This window comes from Phaenicophaeus curvirostris, chromosome 1 (genome assembly GCF_032191515.1).
Source record: "Phaenicophaeus curvirostris isolate KB17595 chromosome 1, BPBGC_Pcur_1.0, whole genome shotgun sequence".
Lineage (NCBI taxonomy): Eukaryota > Metazoa > Chordata > Aves > Cuculiformes > Cuculidae > Phaenicophaeus > Phaenicophaeus curvirostris.
Genome location: NC_091392.1, coordinates 89,663,156 through 89,675,660, shown reverse-complemented (window position 1 = coordinate 89,675,660; position 12,505 = coordinate 89,663,156). Strand labels below are relative to the sequence as shown.

Sequence of the window (12,505 nt, the reverse complement as noted above, 5' to 3'; positions counted from 1 at the left end):
TTATTTTTGCTGTCTCCAATGGATGATGCTCAATTTTGTAAATCCAAGGGACTAAGGTCTGCACTGAATTTCATCCAAGTACTTCTTTATGTATTAATCCTAATCAGTTAACCTACCTGATGTGTCCTGATCCAGCTGTAGTTAGTTGCTGTTCATTATCAGCCGAAAATGTGACCTTGTAAACATCCTGTGAAAAAGCTTTTGACCTCAACACAATCTTTTCTTGTTTCCAGTCCCAGATAGTCAGCATGTAGTCAGGGCTGCTTCCAACACTGGCCAGCAAAGTGCCAGCATGGTTAAAATCACCAAAAACATAAGCTTCCTCTGTTCCACCTGAAGAAACATGCAAGCCCAAACACACATACACACAAGGAAAAGAGGAACAATAGGAAAATCTACTTAGAAGGAACTCAGCTTTCACTGCAAATATTTTTTTCCACTAAGAAATAGCTCTCAGTTGGCTATTTCTACTAAACAGAAATTTCCTCCCATGCAATAAGGAAAAAGCTTGAAACCGGTGTTTTCTATTTTGCTGTGAAGGACCGAAAGATTTTATTTCCTTCTAAACTTACAGTGACCCACTGCTCCACCTGCTGGGATCTATAAACATTGGCCCATTTCTGTAAAATTAAAATAAACATTTTTCACTCTACCTTGCAGTATTCTGTAGGGCCTCAGTAAGGGAAACTCATAGATGATGAGGTTTGGCTTCTTTCCTTTTTCTCCTACTGCAAAGTACTTCTTAGTAGGGTGTGCCTTGGAAAAGTCAAAGCCCTGTTACATGCTGTAATGACACGTTTATCTCTCTCCTGCTAGTTATTAAGGTTTTCTATTCACTCACTCATTAGTCAAAAGGTATTGCCACAGATACTAGGTTGCCTTTTTCTAGGTGTTTATTCTGAACAGCTGCCAATATATTTGCTCAATATCAGAATCATACCAGATAATGCACACAGAATGGTATATTGAGCATGTAACGCCAAACCATGACAAACTGAAATAATTTTCTTTACCATGCACTCTTTTACTATTACTACCTTACTCAACCTGCTAGCTGATCTTTCCATGAACAGCAGACACCTGAAGAAAAGCCATCCTGAATGACATTGTTCTGGAGACATAAAGATGTACTATGACTGCCCAGAAAAGGCTGATTACAATGGAGAAGAACTGTCTGAGGCTGGTATTCTGAAAGCCTTGCTTATGTGGAATACAACTGAGAGATGGTAGGGCCCTTCACAGGGTAAGGGGCTTCAAATCCAGAGGAAGCATTTGAGAGTCCAAGCTCCTGGGAGATCATTAAAGTCAATGCAGATACTTTATTTCTTCATTTATCTAGGAACTTGATTTTCTAAATTTTAACTGCAGGCAAAACACTGTACTACTATCAGCTGTGATTAGGAGAGGTGAGTGATAAAAAAAAGTTGATAAACCCAGCTGGCGCTTACCATACCAGAGCTGGGACTTAAGCACACAGATATTTGTCCTCAGCCAACTATGCTGACAAGCTGAGCAGCCCACACTGCACAGTCCACATGTTCCCCCAATCAATACCATACTTTCTTATATATATATATATAAATACGTGCAGCTGTAGAAATCAACCATCAAGCAACCAATGAACATTTTTCTTCTAGACAGTGACTGACATCCTAAAACATGAAACAAAAGCCATACCGTGATGAACCCAATTCCACCACCACTGCTGCTCCTGACATAACTTTGAGATTTAGTTTTCAGGTCCAGGAGCACCACTTGGTTGCCTGCTATGTACATCAGGGTTTGGCTATCCATCACCAGCAGGTTTACATTCCTGGTGCAGTCATATCCAAGAGAATGTCTGAGAACAGTTAAATAAGGAAAAGATTTTACATTGGCTTTCTAGAAAAGTTTAGGAAGTGGATAGAAAAACTTAAAGCAAAACTGAAACAGGAATACTGAATCTGGTGATTAAGAGCCTGATTGTAGGAGACAGTTTTATTCAGTATACAGTGGAGGTAAAATATATCAAGGCTCTGCTGAGGGAAAGGCACAAGTGAAGACATTCTAAAGTTCGTATTTCTTCCTTTCATCTCCACTACAGGGCACACCTCTTTCCTCTGCTGGATCCTTTGGGGCTGAATGGAATTCATATTCTATAAGTGTTCTCTTTTCAAACAAAATTTAAGAGATGTACTTCAGATTACTAGGAACTGTTTAAGAGATCACACCAAGGAAATGCTCAATCTCACTTCCCAAATGTTTACAGGCAGATGTAGAGAAGGGAAAATAGAATAGTCTTCAGCAGTAACTTGACTGTGCCTGCAGAGAAAAACACCAGCTCTTCTGAAAGTCACATATCATATCCTACTTGATCATACCTGGCAAGAAACTTTAGCTCCTGATGAATGGGCATCACTTCCTTCATTCTTCTAGTTTAGATCTTCTGAGCAGCAGGCTACAGATCTGCCTGATTTCTTCCCCACTTTCCCTTAGCAGTTCTGTGAGGAAGTACAAGGTACAGAGCTGCTCTTTTCCTGTCCTCCCCTCAGCTTCTTGGGGAACACCAGCATGGCTACACAGAGGGATTCACAAGGGATATTCTTACGCTAGTCTTCTATCTAGTCACATTAACTTGGCCAAAATCCAGTTCTGCAAGAGTACTTAGTAAAAAATATGCCCGATAAGAAATGTTCAAGGTCAAGGCGATGTTTAAGCTTAAATTCACCAAGAACCACAACTGGTCAGGGTTCTTATCTGTGTCTCAACCAAAGGTATCTCACTTATGCCACATAGGCTACTTCAAATTAGACAAGTACAATTTTAAGAACATGTATTAAATATCCTTAGCTTTAAATTTGCACAGCCTCAATGGAAAGGATACTTCAGAGTAAGAAGGTTAATTGGTATCCCTGAGTCTTCAGTGACGAATGGCCGTGAACATATATCTTCATAGTTATAGAAGAAAGTTTCTGAGATTTTCTTTTCTACCTTCTCAGGGCTTTTTTGTGCCTTCGAGGGAACTTCACCACTATCTTGTTCTTCCAAATCACCTTCTGCACCTCAGAAGTAGAAACAAAAAGAAAAATTATATTCACTATATATCAGCTCCTTGCTGACATTTGCACCTAACTGCAAAAGGAAAGGATTCACACGTTCCTCGCCTCCTTTAACAGAGTAATAGGCACTTCATAGTTCAAAAAAGCATTACTAGGTCTTAGTAACATCTTGTCCTGGAACAGTCTGCAACCGGCGCTCCCTCAAGCTCTTAAAAACTTTACTGTGAATATTCAAAACTGAAGAATTTAAAGAAAAATTTTGAGAGTGTTTTAAAAACATTGATTCTAAAGCTCAACACCTACTGAAGTAGTTCAATTCAGCTTTGCTTGGTACTTATTCCTCAGTTTTAGAAACGAAGTAAAATTTAAAGTGTCTGTTTTCAGTAGCTATTGAATACACATCATTACACCACACAACTGGTAAAAATACCGTTAGTAAGACCATCATAAGATACCACTGTCCTCAAAAAGGCATACTGCTAATCTGTGACCCAATGTAGTTCTTTGCTGGACTCCAATACAGAATATGATCAACTTGACTTCAAATCAGTCATGAACACTTGTTAAAAGTACTTATCAATTTAATACCTCAGACCAAATCCCCATTACCTGTTTTGTAAGTTTTTCATCCTGTCTGGATTTTTTTTCTCTCCTAGGTGTTTTACGAAAAACAACCAAAGGAGTCAGAGGCCAGGCAGGAGAAAGGGCAAAATGAGGTACACAAGGTAAGCCAGCTGAAAGGGAGGAGGGAAAATCAATAACTGTAACTCAATGGCATTGGTCTGAGATGATGTTCATAACAACAACAGTGAAAAACTGAAAACCAGAAAGCAGTGGTTTTTTTAAGGTCATGCCAATATTTCCTCAGTAGAAAGTAGTACTCACCAATGCTCTCATTGTCTGATTCTACTTGCTCCATTTCTTCCTCCTGTTCCTCTGCAGTTGGTGATTCCTTTGGAAGACTGGTTTTGCTTTCTTCTGCAAAGGACAATTGAGATTACTCTTTCAGGTATGAATTCCTTTGACTAGTTTGCTCATACATGCCATGTTAAAAATAAATACATAGTCCTGTAAGACTAAGAAAAAGTCCCTTCTGCCCAACTTCCTGCTATTTAGTATTAAGTGTAGGGAGAAATTTGCTTTCAAAAAATCATATTTTAAAACTTAAGGGAAGGAAATAAACATACCTTAATATGGAAAAGGTAAAATGGGAAGATCAAATAGATACAGGAAGTAATGCACCAATATAAGCATTGAAAATCCTTCCAAAGTTCCACAGGAGACTCACTAGTGGATTTTGTCACCCATGCTGCCTAGATCTAGTGGTTAGATGACACACAGAACATCTGAAATAGACACTTAATGGGCATTTCAAGAAGAAAACAGTGTTAAAAAGAGAAATACAAGTCTCTGACTGAAAGAGACTGGCAGAGTTAAGTAGGACAGAGGGAACTGCAAATGCAAAGGTCAGCCCAGAACTTCACTGGAATGTGTCATCTTTGACCAGAGTCAAAATGAAATTTGGAAACATCAAGAGCAGTAACCAACAATGAACGTCCAACTAGTAAGGAAGGGGTGAGCGGTGAGAGAAGCCAGAAGCTACTGTAGGTTCAGTACTGAAATCACTGTGCAATGGCAGGAAATGCTCATGGACACCACCATGATAGGAATTTTGATAGGAATGGTTGGACTTGATGATCCGGTGGGTCTCTTCCAACCTGGTTATTCTATGATTCTATGATCTACCTGTGCACCTTCTGCTGGCTACTCATCAGCTCCCTCCTGCTCCTTCACAAAAGATGGCATGTCCTCTTTATCTGGTAGTGGTAAAGAGGTAGTTTTAGGATTTTTGCCTTCATCTGACATTTAGACCATTTTCTTTTCCTCTTAAACACTTTAAGATTCCCAAAGACAATATTTGCATTCTGCTTGTACACTACAAACATGGATAACCCAAACATCTGTGATCATTTTTAGGGTGAATTTGTCGGTTCAAGTGTTTGGACTCTGGGCTCTGTGTACATTGTTACAGAAAGACTAAATATTGCATAACGGGAAGCTGGAGACAGATTTACATGTTGTGGGCTTCTCTTTAATATACTAGAGGGAAATCTGATTTTGATACAACGAGGCTATTCTTCCACCTCTCTGGTGAACTTCACAAAAATGTTGGGGGATAGACATTCTCAGACTATCTCATGTCTTGAATTGAGAAGCAGGAGAGATAAATTGTCAAGAAAAAAGGACTTTCTTCAAAACATTCTATATTCATGGAATGCAAATTAATAAAATTAACACAAGGAAAAGAAAAAAGCTTAGCTAACACACCCCAGCAAATTTTCAGCTTTCAGATTACCATTTTCAGAGAGCTACAATTTTAATTATTACTATTGTCCTCTAGACTGGGAAATGTACAAAGTTTTTCACATAAAAAATGAACACATTGATCATTTATGTAAATCATACAATCATATCATAGAATCATAGAATAACCAGGTTGGAAGAGACCCACCAGATCATCGAGTCCAACCATTCCTATCAAACACTAAACCATGCCCCTCAGCAGCATGTCTCTGAAAGAAGAAAAAAATCACAAGCATTGCTCTTATTCAAAATTTGTTCTGCCTTTTGATTTCAAATATGGTCTCCATTTCCTAATAAAACACCTCAAAATGAACATCAGAGCAATTTTGTACAAATACTGCAGCCATAAAATAGTATCAGAAATCAGAAAATTCAGAAGCTGAGTGTAAAGATGCCTAAATATTCAGAATAACAATTACAGGCAGGATGCAAACAACCCTCTTTATGTGTACACCTGACTTTGGTACCAAGAAAAAGGTCTCTAAAAATGCATTTACTGGTTTTGTCTTTGGATCAGAATCCATTTGGGAAAAGATCTTTTGAGGCATTTCAGACTTTTCAGGTATTTCAGGCAAGGTAAAGTGTCCAAACAGAATGCCATTCACCAGAGTGAAGGTGAGGGTGAAGAAATACTGTAGGCATCACTCTTGTCATTATGTAGTCAACCTGCCTTACTCAATCTTCATCCAAAGGTCTGAGTCTCTGCCAGATTCTGACTTCCCTGCATTAATTCATTTAAGAATTAAAATGAGCTCTCACCCCTCGGGAATGCTGAAAAATCTTGGAAATAAGACATGCAGAAAGTTTTACATTAAGAAAATAAATCAAAAGAAAACAATTGCAACATATCTCAATATATTTAAATGAAATTCATGAGTTTGTAATGGGATGGCAGAACTGATATCACTGAAGTTCAAAAAATAGTTACAGAGTAGTTGCGTAAATATAGAGTGGAGTGTTCAGAGACCTGAATTCTAATTCCAAACCCAGTAATGATGTGTACAATTTGTATCAGCCATTTCACCTCTGGCTGTCTCAGTTATCCCTCATGAAAAATGAGATAATAATACTTACCCATCTTAGCAAAGTGTTTTGATACCCATAGAGAAAAGTGCTCTAAAATCTCATATTATTGTAACTAATTAGCAATCATCTATCTTCTAAAAATTAAGACTATCATACTTTTCATTATAAATTAATTTCTATCTGCAAAAATGCTTCAGGCTGAAAGAGGGTATGAACATATCCGCCTGCATTGACTTCTGGGTTCTACCTAAAGGTAACTGTCGCAATGTTCACTGCGCACATTATTCTGATGGCATTCGAGCGGTGTGCCCCAAAAAAATTTTGAATATAAAGACTATGAGGAGGCTCAAGGTCGGAAACACGCCTACTCTAGTTGCAGATCCTGGATTTCATGGGCTGTCTGATCCAGAAAACTTTTGTGTAGGGTCACCATGACAAAGGTATGCATCTCTCAATGCTGATTTTCTTTTCCTGTATTTTTTGAGAGTTTCCCTGAATAAGTTAGAATAAGGCTTTTAATGCTGAAAACTAAGACAGTGGTAAGTAGAACTGGTGTGAAGTGGGGGAAAACCTCGAGCTGGCAACCAGACATTTTTGTGAGCCCTAATTATACAATATGCCTGACCAGGACAGTATTATTTTTCCCTCCCTACCCCTAGTAATTCGAGATACTGACCTGAAACACTATTTGGATCCACATCAATTTCACCATTTAGTTTTCAAGAACTAACTCAGGAGTGAATTAACATTTTCTTTGTTTCAGTGGCCGCTGCTACAAGGTGTGAATTCAGTCATGCACCATTTTCTTTCAACTTGCCTTCCTCTTAGCTATGTTCTGAAAGGCAACCCTCACTTCATTCTTTCAGTTAGTTCAAATCTAGGATGTTTCTTAGCAATTTTGCTGCCACACAGAACCCTTATATATAGAAGCTTCTCAAAAACTCTCAGTAAATTTGGACATTAAGAGATTTCTCATCGCAGTTAGTTGTCTAATTTATTCAAAATACAGGATAACTAAACCAAATAGGATTTATTTGCTAACAGATAAGCAAATTCACTGAGATGACACCACTTTCTTTGTATTCTGTCATCTTACATTTTACATCTTACCTCCCCTTGCATGAGCACAATGTGGGCAAACAGTGGAGTTCCACAAAACTTACTTTCATTCAGAAAAAAAATTAAGTCTTTTAGTGCTTCTATGCACAAAGAAAAATGTCCAAGTGTAAGCCAGGCATAGCTATCAAGCATTGTCTGTGTATCATTGCCAGTCAGGATTAATACAAAATGAGTAATAGTAATTAGTTTTAAGCCATCAACCCAAAATCTGAAAGAAGTAATTTGTCATAATAGAGAATACTGCTGCCTCTGACAATAGCTAGAAGACTTGAGAGCGAGGAGAGTAACACAAAATACCAATTCTCACAGCACTGAAAATTAAGCATATAAAATATTTACTAGTCAGAGAGTGAGACAGCAGGAATAAAGCTATAAAGCAGGATCCAGATGCATCATCTTTGTCATAGCCCTGTTGTCTTTCTATTGTCCTCCCCATCAGAGAGAGAAAAGAAGTGGACAGGAGGGTGCTGATTAGAACCTTTCTGTTCCTATGTTGCACACATTCAAAATATTTCCCTATAAAATGAGGAGAAATAGAACCAAACTCTGATTTACAACCTTATCACTAAAGTATACTCGGTATGACTCAGCTGCCTTAGCTCTGTCTTATGCAAGCAAAAGAAAGTTTCAGTGTCTAAGTCTGTCTTGTGAATAAAGGTTACCAGGTTTTTATTGAGCAAAAACTGAGAGCAGGTGACATCACCGCAGTTACTCATTAACTTACGGTATGGAGGGAAATCATAGAAACAAACATGAGAGTAGTGCTACAAATGCAAGAGACAATAAAATTAACCGCCTCACATATGGTAAAGCAAAGCCAACAAACGAAGCATGGGATAGTCCATCTTAGCTGCAGAACATCCATCCCTGTCTCACTTTTCCTGAGCTAGGCATCTATGTGAGAATAAAGGCTTGTATTTTCTGAAAGCCTCTGTGTAGGAAGCCCAGTCCCACATAGCCATGAGTGCACAAGGGTGTCGGCACTGTTCTTCCACAGAGGTGCCAGCCCAGCTGCCTCAGCCTGATGCTCTTCCAAGACTACGTTCCACCAGCAAAAGGCCATGGAGAAGCAGAAGCATCTTGTTACAGTGGGACTGATTTTGCCAGGAATGGCAAAGGGGCAGGTAGGGAAGTATGGGATGATCCATTCCACTGTGGAACACAGAATCACAGAATAATAGCATAGTTTGGGTTGGAAGGGACCTTAAAGATCATCCAGTTCCAGCCCCCCTGCCATGGGCAGGCACACCTCCCACCAGACCAGGCTGCCCAAGGCCCCATCCAACCTGGCCCTGAACACCTCCAGGGATGGGGCAGCCACAGCTTCCCTGGGCAACTTGTGCCAGTGCCTCACCATTCTCACAGTGAAGGAATTCTTCCTTATATCTAGTCTAAATCTGCCCAACTCCAGTTTATACCCACTGCCTCTCATCCTATCACCACAAGCACTTATGAACAGTCCCTTTCCAGCTTTCTTGTAGCCTCTTTCAGATACTGGAAGGTCGCTATAAGATCTCCTCGGAGCCTTCTCTTCTCCAGGCTGAGCAAGCCCAACTCTGTCAGCCTGTCCTCACAGCAGAGGTGCTCTAGCCCTCTGATCATCTTTGTAGCCCTTCTACATCCTTCTTATGTTGAGGATTCCAGAACCGGACACAGTACTCCAGATATGGTCTCAGAAGAGAGGAATAGAGGGTCAGAATCCCCTCCCTTGACCTGCTGGCCACACTTTTGATGCAGCCCAGGATATGACTGGCCTTTTGGGCTGCGAGCACACATTGCAGGCTTGAATCGAGCTTCTCACTGACCAGCACCCCCAAGTCCTTCTCTGCAGGGCAGCTCTCAATCACATCATCCTCCATCCTGTATTGAATCTGCGGATTGCCCCGACCCAGGTGCAGGACGTTGCACTTGGCCTTGTTGAATCTCATGAGGTTCTCACAGTCCCACTTCTCCAGCCTGTCCAGGTCCCTCTGGATGACATCCTGTCCCTCCAGTGTGGCAACTACACCACTCAGCTTAGTGCCATCTGCAAACTTGCTGAGGGTGCACTCCATCTCGCTGTCAATGTCTTGATCAGGATATTAAACGGCACTGGTCCTAGTCCATCCATCCCTGTCTCATTTTTCCTGAGCTAGGCTTCTATGTGGGAATAAAGCCTTGTATTTTCCGAAAGCCTCTCTGTGGGAAGCCTGGTCCCACGAGTGCCCAAGGGCGGTGGCACTGTCCTTCCAGAGGTGCCAGCCCAGCTGTCTCAGCCTCATGCTTTTCCAAGGCTGCCTTCCACCTGGACACCGGGAAAAGGCCTCGATAAGGCGGGAGTGTGGGGGGAGGGAAAGACAGGGGGGGTGACATCCCTGTGTCACAGCATTAGGATAGTAAAGGGGGATGCAGGGCACCCCGCGAGGGGTCCTTGAACCCCGCTGAGCCCCCAGCACCGCCTTACCTGGGGCCGCCGCCATCGCGGCGTCACCGGTTACCAGGCAACGGCGGGGCCCGGGGCGGGGACAGCGGGGACAAGGACGGACACACAGACACACGGACACACACACGGACACATGGACACACACACGGACAGACACACACACAGACACAAACACAGAGACACACGGAGACACACCGACACAGACAGAGACACACAGACACACAGACATGGAGACAAGGATACACAAACAGACACACACACACACTGAGACACACAAACACATACAGACTCACGCAGACACACACACAGACACAGACACATGCAGACACACAGACACATGCACAAACACACACAGACAGAGACACACACAGAGACACAGACACACACACAGACATACAGAGACATACAGAGACACACAGAAACACACAGAAATACACACACATACACACACAGACACAGAAACACACAGACACACACAGATACACACAAACACATACAGACACATACAGACACACACACAGAGACACACAGAGACACAGAGACACAGACACACTGATACACAGAAACAGACACACATAGACAAAGAGACAGAGACACACACATACACACACAGACACACAGAGACACACAGACACAGAAACACACAGACAGACGCACAGAGATACACACAGAGACAGACACTCAGACACACACAAACACACATAGACTCACAGAGACACACAGACACAGGCACACTCATAGACAGAGACAGACAAACACAGACACACAACCCCCCATCCTGTTCCGCATCCCGCACGCCCCACACATGCACCCTCTCACACATCCCATTCACCCCCCACCCTCCCCACTCACACCTGCCATCCCCCACACCTCGCCCACACTCACACCCTCACCCCCAACCACCTCCCCACCGTCCCCTCACACACACACACTCCTCACACACACACACACATCTACCCCTCATGTCCCAAACACACACTCACCCCTACACCCCTCCCCAATACACACAGAGACACCCTCCACACACACACTCACCCCCGATATACACCCCCTACACACACACACCACCACACACTCCCTCTCCGATTCCACCAGAAACTAGAACGGCTGGTGAGTGGGGAGGTTTAAAAAGCAATGTCACCTTAAGTCACCATTGTGATGTTTTCAAAACTTCAGTGGGAAAATAAAAATAATTCCCTAAACTTTCTGCAGGTTTCTTGGAGCATGTTCAGAGGACAGCCACAGATATCATCAAATGCCTGGAACACCTCCCCTGTGGAGAGAGGCTGAGAGAGCTGGGGTTGTTCAGCCTGGAGAAGACTCCAAGGAGACCTTATTGTGCCTTTTAATACGTCAAGGGGGGAAAGACAGGGAAAAACTTTTTAGCAGAGCCTGTAGCAATAGGAGAAGGGGTAATGGTTTTAAACTAGAAGAGGAGAAGTTTACAGAATCACAGAATGTCCTGTGTTGGAAGGTATCCACAAGGGTCATTGAATCCAACTCCTGTCTCTGCACAGGACCACCCCAACATTCACACTATGTATCTGAGGGTGTTGTCCAAATGCTTCTGAAATATTGCCAGGCTTGGTGCCCTGACTGCTTCCCTGGGGAGCTGTTCCAGAGCTCCACCACCCTCTGAGCCAAGAACCTTTTGCTAACACCCAACCTAAACCTCCCCCGCGTATCTTCCTGCCATTCCCTTGGGTGCTACCATTGGTCACCAGAGAGAATAAATCAGCTCCTCCTTCTACGCTCGTGAAGAAGCAGTAAACTGCTATGAGGTCCCCCCCTCAATCTCTTCTTCACCAGGTTGAACAGATTAGATTAGATTCAGATTAGAAGTTTAGACTAGATAGTAGGAAGAAAATTGTTTTGCTGAGGGTGGTGAGGCACTGGCAAAGGTTGTGCAGAGAGGCAGTAGAAGCCCCATCCCTAGAAAAATTAAAGGCAAGACAGGATGGGGCTTTGAGGATCCTGATACAGTGGGAGGTGTCCCTGCTCACTGCAAGGGCATTGGAACTGGAGGACCTCTATGGTCCCTTCCAACTCAAACGATGTGAAGTTCCTTGGTTGATGAGAAGCTCAACATGAGCCAGCAATGCTCGCTTACAGCCCAGGCGGCCAACCATATCCTGGGCTACATCAAAAGAAGCGTGGCCAGCAGGTTGAGGGAGGTGGTTCTGCTCCTCTATTTCCCTCTTGTGAGACCTCATCAGGAGTACTGTGTCCAGTTCTGGAATCCTCAATATAAGACGGATATGGAACTGTTGGAACAGGTCCAGAGGAGGGCTACAAAGATGATCAGAGGGCTGGAGCACCTCCTGTATGTGGACAGGCTGAGAGAGATGGGCTTGCTCAGCCTGGAGAAGAGAAGGCTCCGAGGAGATCTTATAGCGACCTTCCAGTATCTGAAAGAGGCTACAAGAAAGCTGGAGAGGGATTGTTCACAAAGGCTTATGGTGATAGGACTAGGGGCAGGGGGTATAAACTGGAGAGGGGCAGATTTATACTAGACATAAGGAAGAATTTCTTCATG

The 12,505-nt window shown here is 42.6% G+C and overlaps 2 protein-coding genes across 2 annotated transcripts in view; one reads left to right on the top strand and one right to left on the bottom strand.

The window, feature by feature from the left end:
• The window catches only part of CFAP44 (cilia and flagella associated protein 44), a 48,409-nt gene extending 38,403 nt beyond the window's left edge, over positions 1-10,006 (bottom strand). The window contains 6 exon segments of the mRNA XM_069851951.1: positions 117-333; positions 654-756; positions 1,678-1,840; positions 2,864-3,035; positions 3,924-4,016; positions 9,991-10,006. Of these exon segments, the coding sequence (XP_069708052.1) occupies positions 117-333; positions 654-756; positions 1,678-1,840; positions 2,864-3,035; positions 3,924-4,016; positions 9,991-10,006 (764 nt within the window).
• The window catches only part of LOC138726254 (apovitellenin-1), a 187,945-nt gene that overhangs the window by 151,659 nt on the left and 23,781 nt on the right, over positions 1-12,505 (top strand). The gene's annotated exons all lie outside the window — the stretch shown is intronic.